The sequence below is a fragment of the Triturus cristatus genome, chromosome 12, assembly GCF_964204655.1.
Source record: "Triturus cristatus chromosome 12, aTriCri1.1, whole genome shotgun sequence".
Lineage (NCBI taxonomy): Eukaryota > Metazoa > Chordata > Amphibia > Caudata > Salamandridae > Triturus > Triturus cristatus.
In genome coordinates, this window is record NC_140595.1 from 812,257,855 (window position 1) to 812,277,547 (window position 19,693).

At 47.7% G+C, this 19,693-nt stretch overlaps 1 protein-coding gene across 1 annotated transcript in view; it reads left to right on the top strand.

Annotated features, from left to right (window-relative positions):
* TMEM102 (transmembrane protein 102) overlaps positions 1–19,693 on the top strand; it is a 43,213-nt gene that overhangs the window by 16,255 nt on the left and 7,265 nt on the right. Inside the window, exon 2 of the mRNA XM_085636760.1 lies at positions 8,971–9,274. Coding sequence (XP_085492886.1) covers positions 9,073–9,274 — 202 coding nt within the window. The 5' untranslated portion in view covers positions 8,971–9,072. The remainder of the gene's footprint in view (positions 1–8,970; positions 9,275–19,693) is intronic.

Consider the following 19,693-nt stretch of genomic DNA (forward strand, 5'->3'; position numbering starts at 1 on the left):
CGAACTCCCCTGCACTTCTTGTCTCTGTATCTCATGAACACCAAGGGTGCCTATACTCGATTCCATCTCGTGCCCCTTTCTTCTACCCCCTACACAAATCTGCCTAGTCTCGGATCCACCTCAGGCCTCTTCGTCTACCCTCACACTTCCTGTATAGCCATCTCATGAGTACAGAGATGGCCTAGTCTTGATTCCATCTCATGTCTCTTTTTTTCTAACTCTCCTGCACTTCTTGTCTCTGTATTTCATGAATGCCAAGGGTGCCTAGTCTCAATTCCATCTCATGCCCCCTGCACTTCTTGTCTCTGTATCTCATGAATACAAAGGTTGCCTCGTGGTGACGCCACCCCATGCCTCTTTCTTCTAACCCCTGCACTTCTTGTCTCTGTATCTCATGAAGTCCAAGGGTGCCTAATCTTGAGCCCATCTCATTTTTCCTTCTACCTACACCTCTTGTCTCTGTAGCTCATGAACACGTCTGCCTCAGGAGCTCATCTAGACATATTCCTTCCCTTTGCATGTGCTCTGTATTTACAGTGTGGAAAGTAATGCGACAAGTACCAGAATGTAGAGTAAAGACAGGACTGTGTGAACTATTCGTCCCGGGTGTAGAACCGGTTCCTCTGCTCTTCGCGGTGCATTACAGAGAGGATTGTTACCAGGTGACGCCGTGATACCAGTGACGCCATGTTGCCAGGGACGCCACGTTTTCCGTACTCGACTTCCTGTAAAACCGTTTGTAATCGTGAACTTTAGTCCAACTGGTTCATTTGCGGTGCAGCAGGAACACGCCTGCAGGACGTGTTAGGAGGGAAACTGAAAGGCCACTTGGTGCTACCTAATGACCTTGCGTTACCAAGGAGACACAGGTGTTTGCCCAGGATCACACTGTGGGCTGCAGAGGACTCGTTGCGCAACAGGTGGACGGTTTAAGTGAATATTGAGCATGTTGGTTCCGTATAAAACCCTTCAATTTGAAAGTCCTGATGCCTTTAGATCAAATTTACCAGGTTACCCCCCACCCCCACCCCACCCCACATATCATCGACGACTTGACATCGCAGCCCATTTTCAAACCATTGTAATCCAGACCCTGAGCCCGAATAGTAATTGAGATGAGCCAGGCCTACATGTCCCAGAAAGCAGTGCGTTGAATGGGTACCCAGCGCCAGAAGGCGGTGTTCAGGGATTCAAGGGTATCCTTTCTGTTCATCTGACTGCGGCAGTTGTGCGGGACTCGAGGGTAGTTTGACAACCCTTGTCCATGGAGCCACAGGAGCGAGGGGCGGCTCCAGGCTCATGGGCTGCTAAGGACGTCTTTCAAGTAAATAAATAAATAAATCCGTATTTGTAAAGCGCGAACTACTCACCCCTACGGGTCTCAAGGCGGTGGGGGCCGTCGTGGAAATTAAGTGAGCTATTGCCCAGAGTCACATGGTGCTGAGCTGAGCTGCCGCCGGAGCCGGGGATCGAACCCTGAACCCTGTGCTCCGAAGTCTCTCCACGTCTTTCAAGTGGAGCAGTTCACTCCCTCTAGGTGGGTGATTTGGGCGAGACTGCTTCAATCAGTCAAGACTTGCAATAAACACATGTCCAGGCGGTGTTATTCCTTTAAGAATAGACGATGCTTTATTTATGTAACATCTCTGCGTCTTCCTGCGCATCACGTGGTGTTCTCGTCCTGGAGTGCCCAGCTCAGCAGGATTGTTATATATGAACAGCCTTGGGACGGGGCAGCAGCTTCACCTGTCCAGGGAGGAGCAGGGGGGACTCTTTGGTGCGACCACGGAAAAGTCCCAGGTTCTCGTAAGAGCATCTGAGGCTTGTGTCGGCACCTGGCGACTGGCCATTGGTTGGCTGAGCTGGAGCAGCAGAAGTGTTCATTCGAAGGCTCATAGTGCCTTGGCATTCACATTAGGGGGGTGGTAGTCACCCATGCTAAAAGGAGTACCGCTTACCACCCATGGCGCACTGCGACTTGCCACTGACTTCAACAATGTAAATGTCCTGATTTTGCCAGATCTTTCCGCAGCGTTTGACCTGCCGACCACGCAGCGCGTCTGGTCCGTTTTAGTGTCTGTGCTATTTCAGGCCCAGAATAGGACTGTTTCTCCTCTTCCAAAGAATGACGTTAGTCTCTCTCCTCTTCGAGTACATGGTACCCCGATGCGTAGTCCCCCAGGGATCTACACCCTCTCACTAACCCACCAATCGTGACCTTCAGCCTTTGTCCTCCCTTGCACACTCTTGAGGGTTCCAACTTCTCTCACATCCACATTGTAGTTAAATTCTTTTTCTGTTGGACGACCATCTAGTAACCGTCTGGTAGAAGTGAAGGATTGGCTGGACAGACGTTGGTTAAAGCTGATTGGACATGACTGAGATGATGGTTCCGGGCAGGAGTGCCTTTCTAAGGAGCTCTAGTCGCCTGGCCCTCAGATTTGTGTCCTCGTCCCACACCTGTGGCGAGAGCCCTGGGTGCTTCGCAGGTCTCTTCAGGTGGGGTTGCCACATCTTCGGCTACCCTGCGTTCGATTGGCCCTGTGAGGTATTATGGCCTCGATATGCTCCAGACTCTATTGCTGCCCTTCTACTCTGCCTCTAAATGCCCCTTCCCCATGGGCTGCAAATTATTCGGGATCGGGCAGATTTTCTTCTCACCTCGGCCTTGTTGTTTTATTGTGCATCCCCTATCCTAAAATGACTCCCTATGCCCGCCAGGGTAGCGTTGGAAGTCTGGTTCACAAACCCTCAGTTCTCTTCCGGCCTTTGTTTTTCTGCAGAGGGTGAGGGCTTCCTCCGCTGTGGGCTCTCTTCGACTCTCCACCCAAATGATTCCTCATGTCTCCATTTCAGAAGCTTAAGTGCCCACTTCAAGGCTGCGGCACGCTCTCCCCTTAGAGCCACGCACCACCGAATCCCATCGGCTCTTCAGGAAAAAAATCAAAACTTGCCCAACTTTTCTGCTCCATCCTGATGTAGCTGCTGTCTGTCAGCGCCAAGAGACGTCTTGTGGTGGCGCGCTCTATGAGTCGTCTTTGAGATTGCTTTGTGACGGGCATCTGCCAGCCATAGCTGTTGTGCGACATCATTTATCGGTCCTGACGTTTTATATGATGGTGCATTGTATGCTGGCACTTTCGGGCCCACACACTCCACGAGTAACACAACTACCACCTCAAGAGCCCAACGTCATGTTGAGTAGAAGGCCAGGACTGGTTGAAAGAGACGCTCATCACATGAAGGCCGTTGGTCCCTCTGGTCGCGTCATATTCACATCTACTCGCACGTTGTCGATGTAATGATTTAAAAAAAATAGCTTTTTTTAGTGTACTGTGAAGGGAACACACGGGAAATGCGGTAACTCGCAGCATCGCTCTACTAGCCAATGGAATCGTCCAGGCCGTTGGACGCCTACCAGACTGATCTCTGTGTAACCTGCTTGTCTCTGCCTTAAATCCTCTCCGGGCTAGCTCCGCCTTGCAACCCCCTGAGATGCCAGGTGAATGCAGAGGGCACCGGTTCGTTTCAGGCTGAAGACTATTGTTCCTATGGTCATAGAAACCACCCGCCTCCTGCATTTTGGTAGAGTTGCCCGATCAATGCCACCTCAGGCGCTACCTAGGGGCCCTTCTGAGGACCCCTCAGACACCAGCATCCTTGCTTCAGCAGTCTCAAATACATCCCACGACGAAGTACAGACACTGTCGTCATGTTATTTAAAACTCAATCTGCCATAAGTCGCACTAAAAACGTCACAGGCACCATTACCACATACAAGCTTTACTAGTCGGACTTACAATGTCTTGCCCCCCTAAAACTGTCCATGCTCGTGGGTCAACATAAAGTCCCCCAGCAGAAGAGCCCATTCCACGGCGTCACTTCTGACACTCAAGCAAGGCTACGTTGCCCTGGTGATTGCAGGTGCCTGGACTCGTGCCATCACCCCGACGCGCGGTTTCAGGGCTCGCGCCCCCAGATCTACACTCTATTAAACCAAAGCCCTGCACATCCTGATAGAGAGAGAAGTCCTCAGATGCAAACTAGGTGTCAACAAGTGAGAAACGAAGTGATGCAAACAAGTGCAAGATGACCTCACAAGACAGAAATCTCTCCCATACTTAAAGCAACTATTTCCAAACCTCGAACAGGCGTAGAGGCATCTTCAAGCGGGTAAACACGTATCACGCAGATTCCCGACACCGTTGATCCCTAACTCGATCAACAAGTGCAGCCAATCGTTTATTTTTTATTTATTTTGTTATTTTTTATACAAATTGGTAAAAGGCACCATTTTGACAACATAAAGAGAGCTTCCGCTCTTCAACCTGTCCCTCCAACCAACACACCAAAGTGCACTTCCTTTAAAATGAGCTTGCAAAAACCCTTTTTGACATAGACTCCTAAAGCTAGCACACGTGCACTATAGTCTGCCATGAAGTGCTGTGAAGTAGCTCTGTGGCCAAGCACTTTCACGCCTCCTGAACAATCGATGCTTCCTTCACACTAGGTATCTTTCCTAACACATTTTACCTGCGCAACTCCACTCTGTTTCTGAAAAAGCAAACCTTGACAACCTCACCAACTAGAGACCAGTACACACGCATTCCTCAGGACGATATTTGAGAAACTAGCCCCCATCCAATTTTAAGACCAAATTACATTGCCCTCCACCGCGTCTACCAGTCCAGTTTCAGGCGATGCTGCATCCGAGACCGCCGCTGCCCCGGTTATAGACTGAACCCTTTTCTCGTCACAGATGATGGTACCCACCACCTCTTGGTCCAGCTTGGTCTCTTATTTGCATTCACTACTACTGAATATCCCGCCTGGGCACTTTACTGGCTCTGTGTATTTGTTTCTCAGCCCAGTGGCATCTCCAGACTTGAGTCACAGGAGGAGTCCCTAAAGGACCCTTTCACTCACCTCTGGTCTTAAAGCTATACATTTAAGAATTTCTCCGGGCTTTCGAGTCTCTCGAGTCAACCACAGCTTCTGCAGTATGTAAATGACAAACCACTCCATAGGAAAGCTCCAAGAATAAGAACGCATCATCTCAAATACTCATTGCATACTGGATGTCAAGTGTCTGCCCCCCACTGAACCCAACCAAGACCAAGTCCATCCTCCTCGCCAGCGGCACCAACCACCGCCAGATGGAAAACTGGTCCTTCAGCATGAAGCTGGGCGGATTCTTGGCACATCGCATCATGACAGTGACCAGTCCCCAAAGCTTATTTCCACGGTAAATAATTTTAAACATCCTCATAATAGCCATAATTTCTGCACATTTAAAAACCCACCTTTTCACATTGGTTTTACGAGCTTACAGCTGTGGCATCCCTGACTCCCGGGTCCTATTGTTTGAGGCCAAGAACAGCAAGTTTTCATGTTTATTTTGGCCTCTGGACCAGTAGACTCGACCGCCTGCAGCATAGACCCCTTGGCCGTCGACTCCATCACATACCATAGTGTGGATCTATCGTAGGTGATGGTCTGCCTTCAAGGCCAGTTTTTATATCCACGTGTGCAGGTGAGTAGTGCAAACTTGTGTATAAGATTCACTAGTGCAAATACTTTACTGTTAGAGGGGGTGCTCTATGGAAATGCAGTGGGCTTAGCAAGCATCACTGACAGTAAAAAAACATGTTTACAAGTTTGCAAAATGTTACCCCTGGGCAGCCCGAGTTTGGGGGCGGCGGCGGCCTCCCCTCTCCCGCTCTTACTTGCCGCCGGCGCGGGGCGGCAGGGGCCACAGGTCCAGCTATGCCCACTGGGTCCACAAGGGCTGATCGACAGCTTCAATCCGCATCATTGGGGCAATTGAACGTACAGTGCAGTTAGTGTAGGGGATAATTCGTTTTGCATTTTTTTTTTTTATATATATAAATTAATTTTATTGCATTCTTTTCGATTTTAAATGGAACGATTTGTCTGTTTGTACTGGAATCGCAAATGTTCTTATATATGTTTTGATGATGAAACAAATGTTTCGAACTTTCACATTTGGAATTTGGAGACAGCCCGTCACCATCTAACTGGGTATGCAATCCACAGGCAAATTTAGAATTATTTAACTGTAAAACCTTAATAAAATCTAATTTCGAGCCAGTCCTGTCACTGACGAGAACCTATTTTAGGCAGATGTAAATAATATGCTGGGGAGGGGGGGGGGGGGGGGGTGGTTGTGCAGTCGGTGACCCTTTGCCCCAGGCTGTACACTGGGATGGGTGTGAGCAAAATGTGTATGATAATTTAAACGATCAATAGATGAAGTCCGCTGAGTTAAAGTCCCTTTGTGTATGTATTTTATGAATGAATTCTTTGGAAACAAAGTCTGAGACAGCCCAAGCTGTCTGAAAGGGAAGACCTAGAACAGATTACTAATGAAGAAAAATGGGTTATGAAAATACATTAGGAGCGCAGTTCTTAAAGAGAGTTACAAAATATGTCGGTGTGTTGGTGCAGATTCTTGAGTTTTGGGAATTCACAAGACCTTCCATAATAACCTGGAAACCGTACTCCTGGCAAACTTTTGTCAGTTCCATTTTCAGGTAGCAAATCTACACATGTATAGTTGCTCCTGCTCCGATCTGCTGAGCGAGTGCATGTTCACGTTCCCTACTCTCCTTTTTTTCTCACCCTGGAAAGTGTTCTACTCCTGCCCTTGTTGGGCGTGCATTTCCAACCTTCTCTAGAGAGACTTCTTTTAATCGGACAGCATCCTTTCCTTGTGTATCTGCAGAGCGTCCCTACCCCACCTCCCACCCCAGACCAAGTCCTTGGATGTCCCAGAACTGGAATCCTTAGTAACTGGCATAGCTCAGATTGAGGGAGCTCTTAATGCCCCACCCTTTCAATATTGAAGGGAACATGCAGAATGGATACAGCTGTTGAACGCAAGGAAGGTCTCCCCGGGACCCCAGGGAAAGGGCATCCCACTTACCAGAGAATTTGTCTGTCTGTTTCTGTTCTTCTTGTCTGGTTCTTCCTCTTAAGAGAAACCCTCAAATCCCCACTCGCTTCCAACATGGAAACATTTTGGTGGAAACCACTCCTAGTTCTTAGGCTGGCGAGATGCCTCGGTGAGTTCAGTGGTTCTCCCGTCAATTCCAGCAAGACCAGCTCTGCCCTAAATCCTTCCAGAGTTGGTAAATTGAATTTAACATTGTATGATAACTATTATTTTGATCACTTATAAAATGAAGAATTACACTATGGAATTCAGTACATAAACAAGTTATTATGAGTACCCCTGCTTTGATCCCCATCTGGGGGTTCTCTTCGGCCTACAACACGGCTCTAAAGACCGGTTTTGAACCTAGCGGCGGTGCCCGGGATCTTAACACCAACTTGTTCTCTGCAGCGTATCAAAACTCATTCATTAACTTGAGTTGACCACCTTGTGACACATGCATCTTCATTTGCCGGCCAGTCCCCCTTCCCATTGATGCCTCATTTTTGCTCTGCACCTCAACAATATCCCTGGTTTCTTGTTTTTTGGCAGAGCAATATTTGGCATGTTGGCAGTTCATCTAGTCAGCTGTGACTGCCTCTTCCTACCACCCGCCTCAGAGCCCCTGCCAATGCCCATTTCTACTCTGCTTCTCTTCCTATCCTTTCTATAAACACACACACCCCGGTTCTGTAGCTTCCACATACCCACACATACAGGCTTACCTTTATTTAACAACAGTGCCACAAATCCTAAACTTCTAGAGAAAACAAAGCAGCTGTTGTAAATGGTATGCGTCTACTGGGAAACCGGCCAGGCTTCTTGGACAAGCCCTTGCACTTGTGCAGTGTCTCAAGTATGCTACTTTAAAAAGAAATAAATAAAGAAAACCTGTTTCTTGTGCCTGAAGCATCGGATATCTTCAGGTTTCTCCGAATACTCTCTGTTTCTTTGACCAGCCGCTGAACATCTTCCAAGAAGACGAAAGGCCATGCATCTTCCATTGTCATGAATTGCACGCATCAACCCATGGAAAATAGATTGCCACAGAAGAAATATGGCCATTAGGCCAATATTAATGTTTTTAAATGAAATGAATCATGCTGAATAGGAAAGTTGTGGGATGCACATTGTGCTACTAACGTTTTACCATGTTCCTATATAATTTGGTTTATATTTGGGCGAGGATGACTGTCAACTCAAATAGCCTATTTCAGTCATCGTACACTGACACACATGCATGACCCTCCCATTTGTTTCTTTGCCAAAACTATTGGGGACAACAAGTCACTCGATTAAGTGTGCTCTCCCATATCATGTCTGCAGATGTCATACATTATCTGTAGCTCACTTTTAATTTGAATAGGCTACAATTTCAAAGTAAGATATTAAGATTGTATGTCGTGTTAAAAAAGCCTTTGTAATTCACCCAAAAAAGTAAAGGGTAATGTGGACTTATACATAGTTCTTCTATTAAAAAAAATAACTAATTTAAAAAAAAAAAAAAATATATATATATATATATATATATATATATATATATATATATATATATATAATCACCAATGGTAACTTGAGCTGCTTATGACTGCACATATTACATCTCTGATTCTTAAATCTACAGCAGTGCAATTATACTTATGTACGTTACATATAACTGATTAATTTCAGGTTTTTTTTGTGTGTTTTGTTTAAAACTCTGGGTTCTTTTATTATTAGAAGACCTACGTATAAGTCCACCATCCACTTTAACCTTAGTGTTTTTTCTCAGTGAATTTCTTAAGTTTCTTTTAACATAAGTTAAAATATTAGTACTTTACCTGTGTGTGTATCTATACATTTGGTTTTACATGCGTGTTTCTTTTGTATATGTCCATTCATTTGCTTGACGGCAATTGCCTCTTTTGTTACTGTGTTAGTGTTAGTATCTAGCCTTGCACTAGGACAGGTTCTATGTGATTGAACGAGTGATTAGTCGTTCACGGATCCTTCCCTCTTGTTCTCCCCTCCCACAGGAGCAGTTCCAATAAATTTCTGTGCCAACATGCAGGCATTTTGGCAAAAAGCCTCGCACTACAGGAGCGTCTGAACGTGAGGTACCACCTCAGGCCTGTGGCATGGCTTCCTCTGGGACAGCAGCAATAAATTCCAAGCCTGCACTGGCCCGGCCGCTGACGGACCTAGATTTCCGCTCAGCGGCACGCATCGAAGACCTCAACAAGTTGGTCCAAGAGTTCGGCAAGCATGAGATGCGCGACTATGACGATCAGCGGGCGCTGGAGGTTCACAGTGCCAAGGACTTTGTCTTCTCCATGCTGGGTAAGCCACACCCAATCTACTCAGTTCTGCCAACTCAATTCTTGGTATCTGATTGGGTTCTTTAGTTTTCATTATGTGGTTATATGCATGACCTTCTTCTTGGCTTTGTTGCTTCTTTTCCTTCCGACCCTTCTGTTGCTTCTTTTCCTTCCTTCCCTTCTGTTGCTTCTTTTCCTTCCCACCCTTCTGTTGCTTCTTTTTCTCCTTCCCTTCTGTTGCTTCTTTTCCTTCCCACCCTTCTGTTGCTTCTTTTTCTCCTTCCCTTCTGTTGCTTCTTTTCCTTCCCACCCTTCTGTTGCTTCTTTTTCTCCTTCCCTTCTGTTGCTTCTTTTCCTTCCCACCCTTCTGTTGCTTCTTTTCCTTCCCACTCTTCTGTTGCTTCTTTTCCTTCCCACCCTTCCGTTGCTTCTTTTCCTTCCCTCCCTTCCGTTGCTTCTTTTCCTTCCTTCCCTTCCGTTGCTTCTTTTCCTTCCTTCCCTTCCGTTGCTTCTTTTCCTTCCCACCCTTCCGTTGCTTCTTTTCCTTCCCTCCCTTCCATTGCTTCTTTTCCTTCCCTCCCTTCTGTTGCTTCTTTTCCTTCCTACCCTTCCGTTGCTTCTTTTCCTTCCTTCCCTTCCGTTGCTTCTTTTCCTTCCTACCCTTCTGTTGCTTCTTTTCCTTCCCACCCTTCTGTTGCTTCTTTTTCTCCTTCCCTTCTGTTGCTTCTTTTTCTCCTTCCCTTCTGTTGCTTCTTTTCCTTCCTTCCCTTCCGTTGCTTCTTTTCCTTCCTTCCCTTCCGTTGCTTCTTTTCCTTCCTTCCCTTGCTTCTTTTCCTTCCTACCCTTCCGTTGCTTCTTTTCCTTCCTACCCTTCCGTTGCTTCTTTTCCTTCCCACCCTTCTGTTGCTTCTTTTCCTTCCTTCCCTTCCGTTGCTTCTTTTCCTTCCTACCCTTCCGTTGCTTCTTTTCCTTCCCACCCTTCTGTTGCTTCTTTTCCTTCCTTCCCTTCCGTTGCTTCTTTTCCTTCCTTCCCTTCCGTTGCTTCTTTTCCTTCCCACCCTTCCGTTGCTTCTTTTCCTTCCTACCCTTCCGTTGCTTCTTTTCCTTCCTACCCTTCCGTTGCTTCTTTTCCTTCCCACCCTTCCGTTGCTTCTTTTCCTTCCTTCCCTTCCGTTGCTTCTTTTCCTTCCTACCCTTCCGTTGCTTCTTTTCCTTCCTACCCTTCCGTTGCTTCTTTTCCTTCCCACCCTTCTGTTGCTTCTTTTCCTTCCTTCCCTTCCGTTGCTTCTTTTCCTTCCTACCCTTCCGTTGCTTCTTTTCCTTCCCACCCTTCTGTTGCTTCTTTTCCTTCCTTCCCTTCCGTTGCTTCTTTTCCTTCCCACCCTTCTGTTGCTTCTTTTCCTTCCTTCCCTTCCGTTGCTTCTTTTCCTTCCTTCCCTTCCGTTGCTTCTTTTCCTTCCTACCCTTCCGTTGCTTCTTTTCCTTCCCACCCTTCTGTTGCTTCTTTTCCTTCCCACCCTTCCGTTGCTTCTTTTCCTTCCTTCCCTTCCGTTGCTTCTTTTCCTTCCTACCCTTCTGTTGCTTCTTTTCCTTCCTTCCCTTCTGTTGCTTCTTTTCCTTCCTTCCCTTCCGTTGCTTCTTTTCCTTCCCTCCCTTCCGTTGCTTCTTTTCCTTCCTACCCTTCCGTTGCTTCTTTTCCTTCCTACCCTTCTGTTGCTTCTTTTCCTTCCTACCCTTCTGTTGCTTCTTTTCCTTCCTACCCTTCTGTTGCTTCTTTTCCTTCCCACCCTTCTGTCGCTTCTTTCCCTCGCCATGGAAAGACTGTCGGAATGGGACATCATAATCCCTATGGTGGTGCCTGCTCAGGCACCGCCTCTGTTGTAGGGTTTATGATCCAACTGACTGGCTCCTTGAGCCTGCCGGAAATGTTGGTCGGTCCCTCGACCGCAACGGTCGGACTGACCTCATCCTAATGCGGCAGTCGGACCATTATGCTGGATGGTGGTTAGAACGCCACCGACAGCCTGTCGTTGGTGGTCCGACCGCCATCCTAATCAGGCCCTTGGTTCTGAATCCAGTGACGAGGGGATACCATTGAAGTCACCTGTAAAAATGGGTCACCTAGAATTGATGATATAACTATTGCATGTATGACCACAATTAGGAAACGATGTTGTTCTCAGGGCCTTTGACGCATTCTAACATCCTCAGTGGGATGCAGGCACGTTTTTCCACAAATCACAGTTGAGGACACAGCCATAGATTACAGTAGAGCAGTGCAAGCTTTTGGGAAAGAGCTAATGTCAGAAACAGTTGCAGTGCAGGAATTTAAAGGGGATCATGGTTCTAGGACTGGCCAGATGGGTGCAGAGTTACAGTATCACAAGAAATTTAGTTAAGTACCAACTTGCAAGATATTTTTTTTACTTAAGGGGCTTAGAGCCCTTTGCTTACCATTGGTTGACTTATTCGATCTCACTTCTTTGCTTCTCTTTGGTCAGCATGTGCCGACTCCACTTCCTGTTCATGTGTTTGTCTCTATCCTGGAGCATGGCCCAAGTACTGCCTCCCTTATCCCAGTGTCCTCCCACTGCTCTCTGCTTTCAGAGGTACTTTTTTTCCCCTTTTACTTGCAACCCGTTCCTTCTTCCCCCTCCTGCATTTCTACTCCTGCTTCCACCGGCCTGCTGCATTGTTGCATGTGCGGTCTGCCCCTCCCCTGTGGTTGCATCCCATCCTCCTCCCTCTTCATTACTTACCCCTCCTGTCCTGCCAGAAAAAAAGTGCTAAAAAGTTACAACAATGGGTGTTAAGATGATTCAAACTGCACTGCATGCCCTGCTCTGCGTGGCCTTTTTGGTGCTGTCTTCATGCGGGGCCAAAACAGTGAACTTAACTCAGACATAAGATAATTCAACTTTTTTGTGTGAAAGCAGACAATAATCCCATAATAAGAAAGCAGATCATTGCCCCGCCTGATCAGCGCTGTGCGTGTCATAGCACTTTTTCACCCTAACTTTCAGCTGTGCTGCTGTACAACATGGCTACGAGAAACTGACAAAGCTTATAGCTGTCCTGTAGGGTGACTTATTGGCTTTGCCAATGCTTGTTGTACACTGCAAGTCAAGATAGTGTTTTGCAGCAGCTCTGGGATGCTCAAAGAGAGAGGTGGTGTTTTTCTTTCAGGGAGCACAGGCGTAGCCCCTCAGGGCACTGAACAGGAAGAGGAGGTCCCAGATGTGGGCGGTCTTTGCATCACTGGTTCAATCTAATTCCACCACTGTGTCTCCACCTCTGCGCAGTGGCATAAACAGTGCAAAGGCGTGTTTGTCCCCCCCGTGTGAAGGCTCACCCAGAAACCGTGCTCTGAAGCGACAGTGCCAGGTAATCTCAAACATGGGGACCTGACCTCTAATTACGGGCTAAAATACACTATTGCCTTCTACGCGGAAGACCTGTTGCTTTTTCTGGGCAATGCACAGGAAGATTTACGAGATGCTAAGACGGTGATGGGTGAATTCAGAGAACTGTCAGGGCTGAAGATTAACTGGCGTATGTCCAAATTGTTTCCGTTGACGGCTGCCGGGGTCCCTTTGGCGGAACTGGGGGCACCCACGTGGGAACCCAACTGCTTGGATTATTTGGGGGTGAAACTTTATCATACCCAAACTGACATATTTGAGGGTAATTTGGGTAAGGCCCTGAGATCCTTAAAGACAAGCATGGGATTTTGGAGTGGAATTCCGCTTTCATTAGTTGGGAGAGTGGCTCTCCCGAAAATGGTGGCGCTCCCAAGATTTTTATACTTTGTTTACAACACTTCCAATATGGATACCGCCGAAATGGCATGCGGACTTACACTCTATATTTATGTTGTTTAAATGGGGCACAGGTCGACACAGGAGGGAGGGCTCGCGGTCCCGGACTTTGAGCAATACTATCTGGCGGCCCAACTTCAATGGGTGGCAAGGTGGATAGGTGACCTCCAATCTACGACCCGAGAAATAGACCCTTGTGCTCCAGACCTTGGACTTCTGTGGAAGTTGTTGTTGGGTAAGGGCGGGGACACACCTGAGGATACTGAATTGGTCATGATAGCCAGGAGATGCTGGAGACGAGTTCTCCTAAAAACAAAGACCATATTCCCATACTCACCTGACCTTCCCCTGATGGCATTGCGGGTGCTACCTTGTGGAACAAGATGGATAGGACTGGAAGATTTTGAAACAGCAGGAGTAACAAGAATAGGCGAACTGTACAGCGGGGGAGAATTCATGCCATTTGAGGACCTCAGAGAGCTATGAGCTGCCAATGGGGCATTTTTTGTTACCCGCTGGACTAGGGGCAGCAATTAGAGCACACTGGAAACTGGGACCCGCTGAACCACCTACACATGCCACTTGGGCACTGGGGGTGGTAGAACTAAACCAGTCACAGGCCTATATGCGGCACTCAGTAGAGACTCGACGCAGCCACTGTCCAAATTTTGGAATAGCTGGGTAGAGGACCAGAATACCGCTATAGACAATAAATCCTGGGAAAATATATTCGAGGGGATCCCCAAGTCCTCAAGAAATGCCAGATTCCGTCAAATTAACTTCTCCATACTGCACAGAGCCTACCTCACTCCCGGGAAGATCAACACGTTTTTCCAGAGGGATGATGCGAAATGCCTGAGATGAGGGGAGGTGGGTGCGGAATTACTCCACATGTTGTGGACATGCCCTGAATTGCAGGAGTTTTGGGAAGAAGTAACAACCACTATTAGGGAGACAATAGATCGGCGATCCTGCCCACTGCCTATTGGGATTGTTCCCACACAATGCTAAGAATTGGGTTACCAGTCGATTTCAGGATCTAGCGCTAACCCTCGCGAATAAGGAGACATTGGAAATCCCCAGAGAGACCAAAAAAGCCTCTCTTGGAGGGCCGAATTAGAAAAATAAGTGGACTGTGAGGGTAGGGTTCTTCTCAGATATGCCAAGAAAGGGATTCGTGCAAAAACAACAATTGATGGACAGAATGCAGAACAATGTCATACATTCACCCCAGTACAGAGATCTGGGCCTAAATCCATCGTTTTTTTTGCTCACCATGCCATTCCAGTTTGGACCCAGCCATATGTAAATCAGTCTTGACCCTGTGCCTCATGGGAACAGTCCAGCCCGAACTGCCAAGCCAGGTCCTCCCTGGACTGGAAACAAGCATCCTAGGACCGGTTTCGGGGTTTCACACCTCTTCAGCCAGGATAGCTTGATTCCAGTGGCATGGAGAGCACGGGACCGACGTCTGGGCATACCCGTCCCACTCGGGGTGACAAATGCAAAAACAACAGTTGATGGGCAGAATGCAGAATAGCCTATAAGAGCCTGGTCTAACCTGGGGGGCGAACGACCCCTACCGGGAGGTCCCCACGGGGGACACCAGAGCCACAGGTAGAGGGGGGGAGAAGTAGGCCTGTAGAGAAGAACCACTAGCGCGTCCCTACACTGGAATCTGGCGGAGGAGGGGCCGGAGGAGGGAGGGGGGTGGAAGAGGGGAATTAGGTCATGACGATCTATTTAGTTACAATTTGGGATAGCCACGCATATGGAATGGATGTTGGAGTCTGCTGGGGGCGGGGGGGGTGGGTGTTGATAGTGGTGGGTAATAAAGGAATGTGTTACTGAGATGGGGATGTGTAAAATTAGATATGAAAATCGAATAAATATGAAGCAGCTTTGAATGTTGATAAGCACTATTGAAGAATGAATGCAACATCGCAACGGAATGTATATTAAATGTGATTTTCGAAACCCCCATAAAATAAGTTTAAAAAACTGAAAATGGGGCCCTGACCTGTGCCTTACGGATCAGCCAGGACCCTGTTCAGCCTCTTTGCCTCCCTCCTGTGGCCGGGGTTCAGTCTCCCAGCCACCTCCAAATACACAGTGGGGAGGAAGAGGCGGGCATGGTGCCACGGAGATGCTCGTATGTGTGCCCCCGCCCACCAGCGGCCTCCAAACACCTGCCACGAACAGTCCAGCTGTGGTACTCTCCCTTGATTCTCGCATGGCCTTGTGGGTAGAAGGGTGGCAGAAGGGCCTGTCCCCTCTGCACACTGTACTGATGAAGGAATCCCCGGGAGCACCATGGTGCTTTCGCCCCCCGCCCCGGTCCAGGAGAGTCCCTCTCTACTGGCATGCCACTGCCCACCCCCGCACCGCTCCTGTGAGTGAGTGTGGCTGTTTCTGCAGCTGCGGTGGGTGAATGGAGTGGGAGGCGGGGAGTAGGCCTGAGCAGGTACAACGGACTACTTTAATTTCTTTTTGTCCCCAGGTTGGGTCCCTCCGCTCAAATTCCACCCTGATGGAAGCTGGGGTGCCCCAGGGCTGCCCGCCCCCACCTTGCCTCCGTTGTGTCTGCTTCCCTCTCTTCCGTCCACTCAGCCCCTTCAAGGTCACGATCAAGCCGTATGCTGACGACACCCAAAATGTACATTAAAATTCTTTGGACTCGTGACACTTATCGACCCGCAGAGGCGGCTGCAGCAGCACCGAGCGGGATGACCTCTGCCCGGTGCGAGTCCAGTGCATCAGAGCGAACCTCGTTTTCTGCACCCTAAGGGGGTGCCCTGCCCTCTAAGGGGGTGTACTGCGCTGTCGAGCATCGCTTGGGGTTCGGCGCCCCCGCATGCCACCTTCTGAGCTTCGACAACGATTCCAAATAACGTCAAACGCAGTTGGTGACTTAGCAACTTTAGAAAACAGTCCTAGCACATACAACAGATGAGTGTTTCTCGCCTCCCGTGAGCCCTTGCGTCATTATGGCCTGTGCCTAGAAGCTGTCTCGGCTAAGAGCTTTACAAATGTAACTACTACGTTTTTTTTAGCATGATTTCCCCGGGGTTCAGTTACAACACATACGTCGCTCCTCTGCAGTGCTGCACGTTTTTTTTTCTAGATATTGTCTCAAAGCACTACATTGGTACTGCAGCGTTCCTAATCTATGAAAAAATGTTTGTGAGATTAATAAAAATAATCTAATGTGATCTCTTTAACAGTACAGAAAATAGATCCACGTATTTCGTGAAGAAATCGACTCGAGAGAGTCTGGTAAGGGGTACTTTCATGTTTGAATGAGTGGTAGCATTTTGTTATCGCCCATCCTGTTCCGATGGTCTACACAAAACCTAACCAAAAGCAGGAAGCTTCAGCTTTTTCATGAAGTTCAAGAGCAGTTTTGAAAGGTTAGTGCATTCCAAAGGGAGGATTCTTGCACAGACCAGCATTGAAAATAACAATGCCTTGTGGTCTCACTATTGGCTTTGGCAACGCACGATGTTTTAAAATGTGCTTGCATTGGCAAAGCCAGTAGGGGTCACAGACCTTCTTAAAACTATAGAAGACATTGTTTTATGTACTCTGAAGATGGCTGCCACATTGTGTGTCGCAACATAAAGTAACCACGCTACACAGAACAGTGGCCATCTTTAAAGTACAGAAATAAAACGCAGGATGCAACTTCGCAACGCGGTGGCGAGCATGGAAATATAGGAAACCATGTTTTCATATATTAAGGTGGCCTCCGTGGTGTGTGACACGATGGATGACTCAACCTGGTGGCCATCTTGAAAGTACAGAAATTCATATGTGTTAGTAGACTGATGTGGTGGGGGAGGTTCGTGGACCACGGAAGCATGGGAAGTGTGTACTCAGCGGGATCAGGAAATACACTCCAGAGATTGCGAACTATCATAGTTAAACAGAAAAGCAGTTCCATGAGGTCGGCAATAGAAGTGGTACCACTGGCAGGAGTTATTAGGTCCTTTGGCTTGCAGCTCACCTCCTACGCTGACGACATGCAAATAGTGCTGATGTTGACTAAGGGAGGTGAGAAGGAAATGGGGGAACGCTTCCATGGCTGTATGAGCGCAATATCAGTCTGGATGTCTTCTAACTGTTTAAAACTCACCTCCAGCAAGACCGAGGTCTTAAAGTTCGGAAATAATCCACAGGTGTGGACACCAGAGTGGTCCCACACCCACTAGGAAAGCCAAAAACCTTGGGGTATTAGTGGACAATAAACTCACCATGGGTGATCAAGTAAGCATGGTGATTTCAGCCTGCTTTATGGTTCGTAGAATAATAACGAAAATTAAGATCTTCTTGACCGAGAACAATCTCAAGATGGTGGTCATGGCCCTCATAATGTCGCATTTGGATTATTGTAATAGACTATATCTTAACGTGCAAAAACAACATACGAATAGGCTCCAATTAGTCCAAAACCCAGCGGCCAGACTGCTGTCGGGAACGCCTAAATTTGTTTCTGTGAAAGAAGATCTTAAACTACACTGGCTCCCTGTAAAACAAAGAACCCGCTTCAAGGCACTTTGTACCGTCTTTAAGGCCATCAACGGAACTGGTCCCAAGTTTCTTAGGCATAAGTTCCAATGTTATGTGCCAGGCAGAATGTTACGATCGACCAGTGCCAAACAAGTGCAAGTCCCCACATTTAAAAAAGTCAATTGGGGAGGCAGGAGCCTCTAGAGCTTGGAACGAGCTTCCCTTCTCTCTTAAGAATGCCCCGGATCTCCTTTCCTTTCGGAAGGGCTTGAAGACTTGACTCTTCTCTCAGTAGCGCTCATTCAATCTCCCCAGGTAACCCGTACTTAGCGCCAGGACACCCCAGGGTAATCGCGCCCTCTATACGTGCAAATAACATAACTGTAGTTACAACAACCCTTAGGGCGCCTCTAATACGGCCATGGACCTGTCCTCCCTGACGAAGGAAAATACTATGCAGCCCAGTGGTACCTTGCAGCAGGTGGGGAAGGGTGATCATTGTGCCTGGGTACCCCGCCACCACCGTCAACCTGGAGGATGATCTGGACACGGGCGACCCCCCACGAGGAAGCACCTCGGATGAGTCCAGCACAACGTACTTCAATGTTCATGTAATTGTTTTTCTAGAATTGTCAATGCCACCATTCGTGCATGTTTATTAACTGTTGGGGATGTCTTTGGCGAGTTGGGGTTGCTGAAGTGGGAGGAGGGTTAAGTTTATTTGTTCAGTTATGGTATACCCTCACAAACATACACAATGTTCCAGCTCACACACCCCGGTTGACATACAGCGTGAGCACCGACACCACATTATGACACGGTTAGATGACAGTATAAACTTTATTACATGGCATGTGAGAGGCCTCAATAACCCCCCAAAGGTTAGCTTAGTATTTAAATTTTTAGACGGACATAATACACATGTGACCTTTTTGCAAGAGAAACGCGTACATAAGCGCTCGGATGGCGCCGTAGTCGCACGGTGGGCAATATTTCGATTAGCCTCTTTGTATTCCACATCCAGCTGTTGATTAGGCGTGGGATCCCTTTTGCACTCACGTCCCACCAGGTGGATGATATGGGCAGACTTTTAATTGCAAGGGGCAGCTGGCAGGTACTGATGTCACCGATAGTTAATACCTAGGCACCAAACATAGATGATCCTGAGCTGTTTTCAGATATCTGGAGACGATTGCACACCATTTTACCTACACACATTATTTGGGGAGGAGATTTGAATATGTATTTGAATCCTGTAATGGACTGCTCATCAGATACGGAGTGGCGGGACAAATAGAAAACCAAGATACTACTAGGTGGGATGGATAAATACTTTCTGGAGTATGCCTGGTGATTGAGACACCCGACGAAGAGGGAGGGTACATTTGTTTCCCCGGTCCATGGAACTTGGTCGAGACTGGACTACTGGCCACTCTCTACTGAGATGTGCCAATGGGTGGATGAAGTACGACACCTCCTAGGACACTGTCTGATCACGCACCGGTCCTATTGCGACTGGAGGTACCAAATGTAGCCCCTGCACCGTTTGTCTGGTCTACCACCCAGCGGCGCCCCTCCACACAGCCTTTAAAGAGGAGGTGCGCAAGGCAATAATAGAATATTTAGCATTAAACACGGGCTCGGTACCTAGCCAAGGCTCACTGTGGTAAGCTTTTAAAATTACAATAAGAGGGAATTGTATAAGCACACAAACGGGAGAACTGAAATGCATCAGAACACAATTAAACAAGGCTGAGGATAAGCTACACTCTTTAGAAAGACAATATGAACGTCACCTAACGGATGCTATTTCAGCGGTCGAATAATGAGTCTCTGGCAGATCAAGAGGCACGCTTTGTCGAAACGTCATGTGGCTTACGTGTATGGTAAGGGTGGGAGGCCTGGGCATAGCCTTGCACAAAAGCTGAAATCGCAGAAGGGTACAGAGTCTACAGTGCACATAATGGGCCAAGGAGATACAGCGTGCTATTCTAATTTAGAGATACTCCAGGCATTCAAACAATTCTATGTAGGCCTATACGGACCAAAAAACACAGCATTGTTGGTTGCATTGAGCCATTCTCTTGAGGAAGTGACTCTGGCATGGCTGTCGC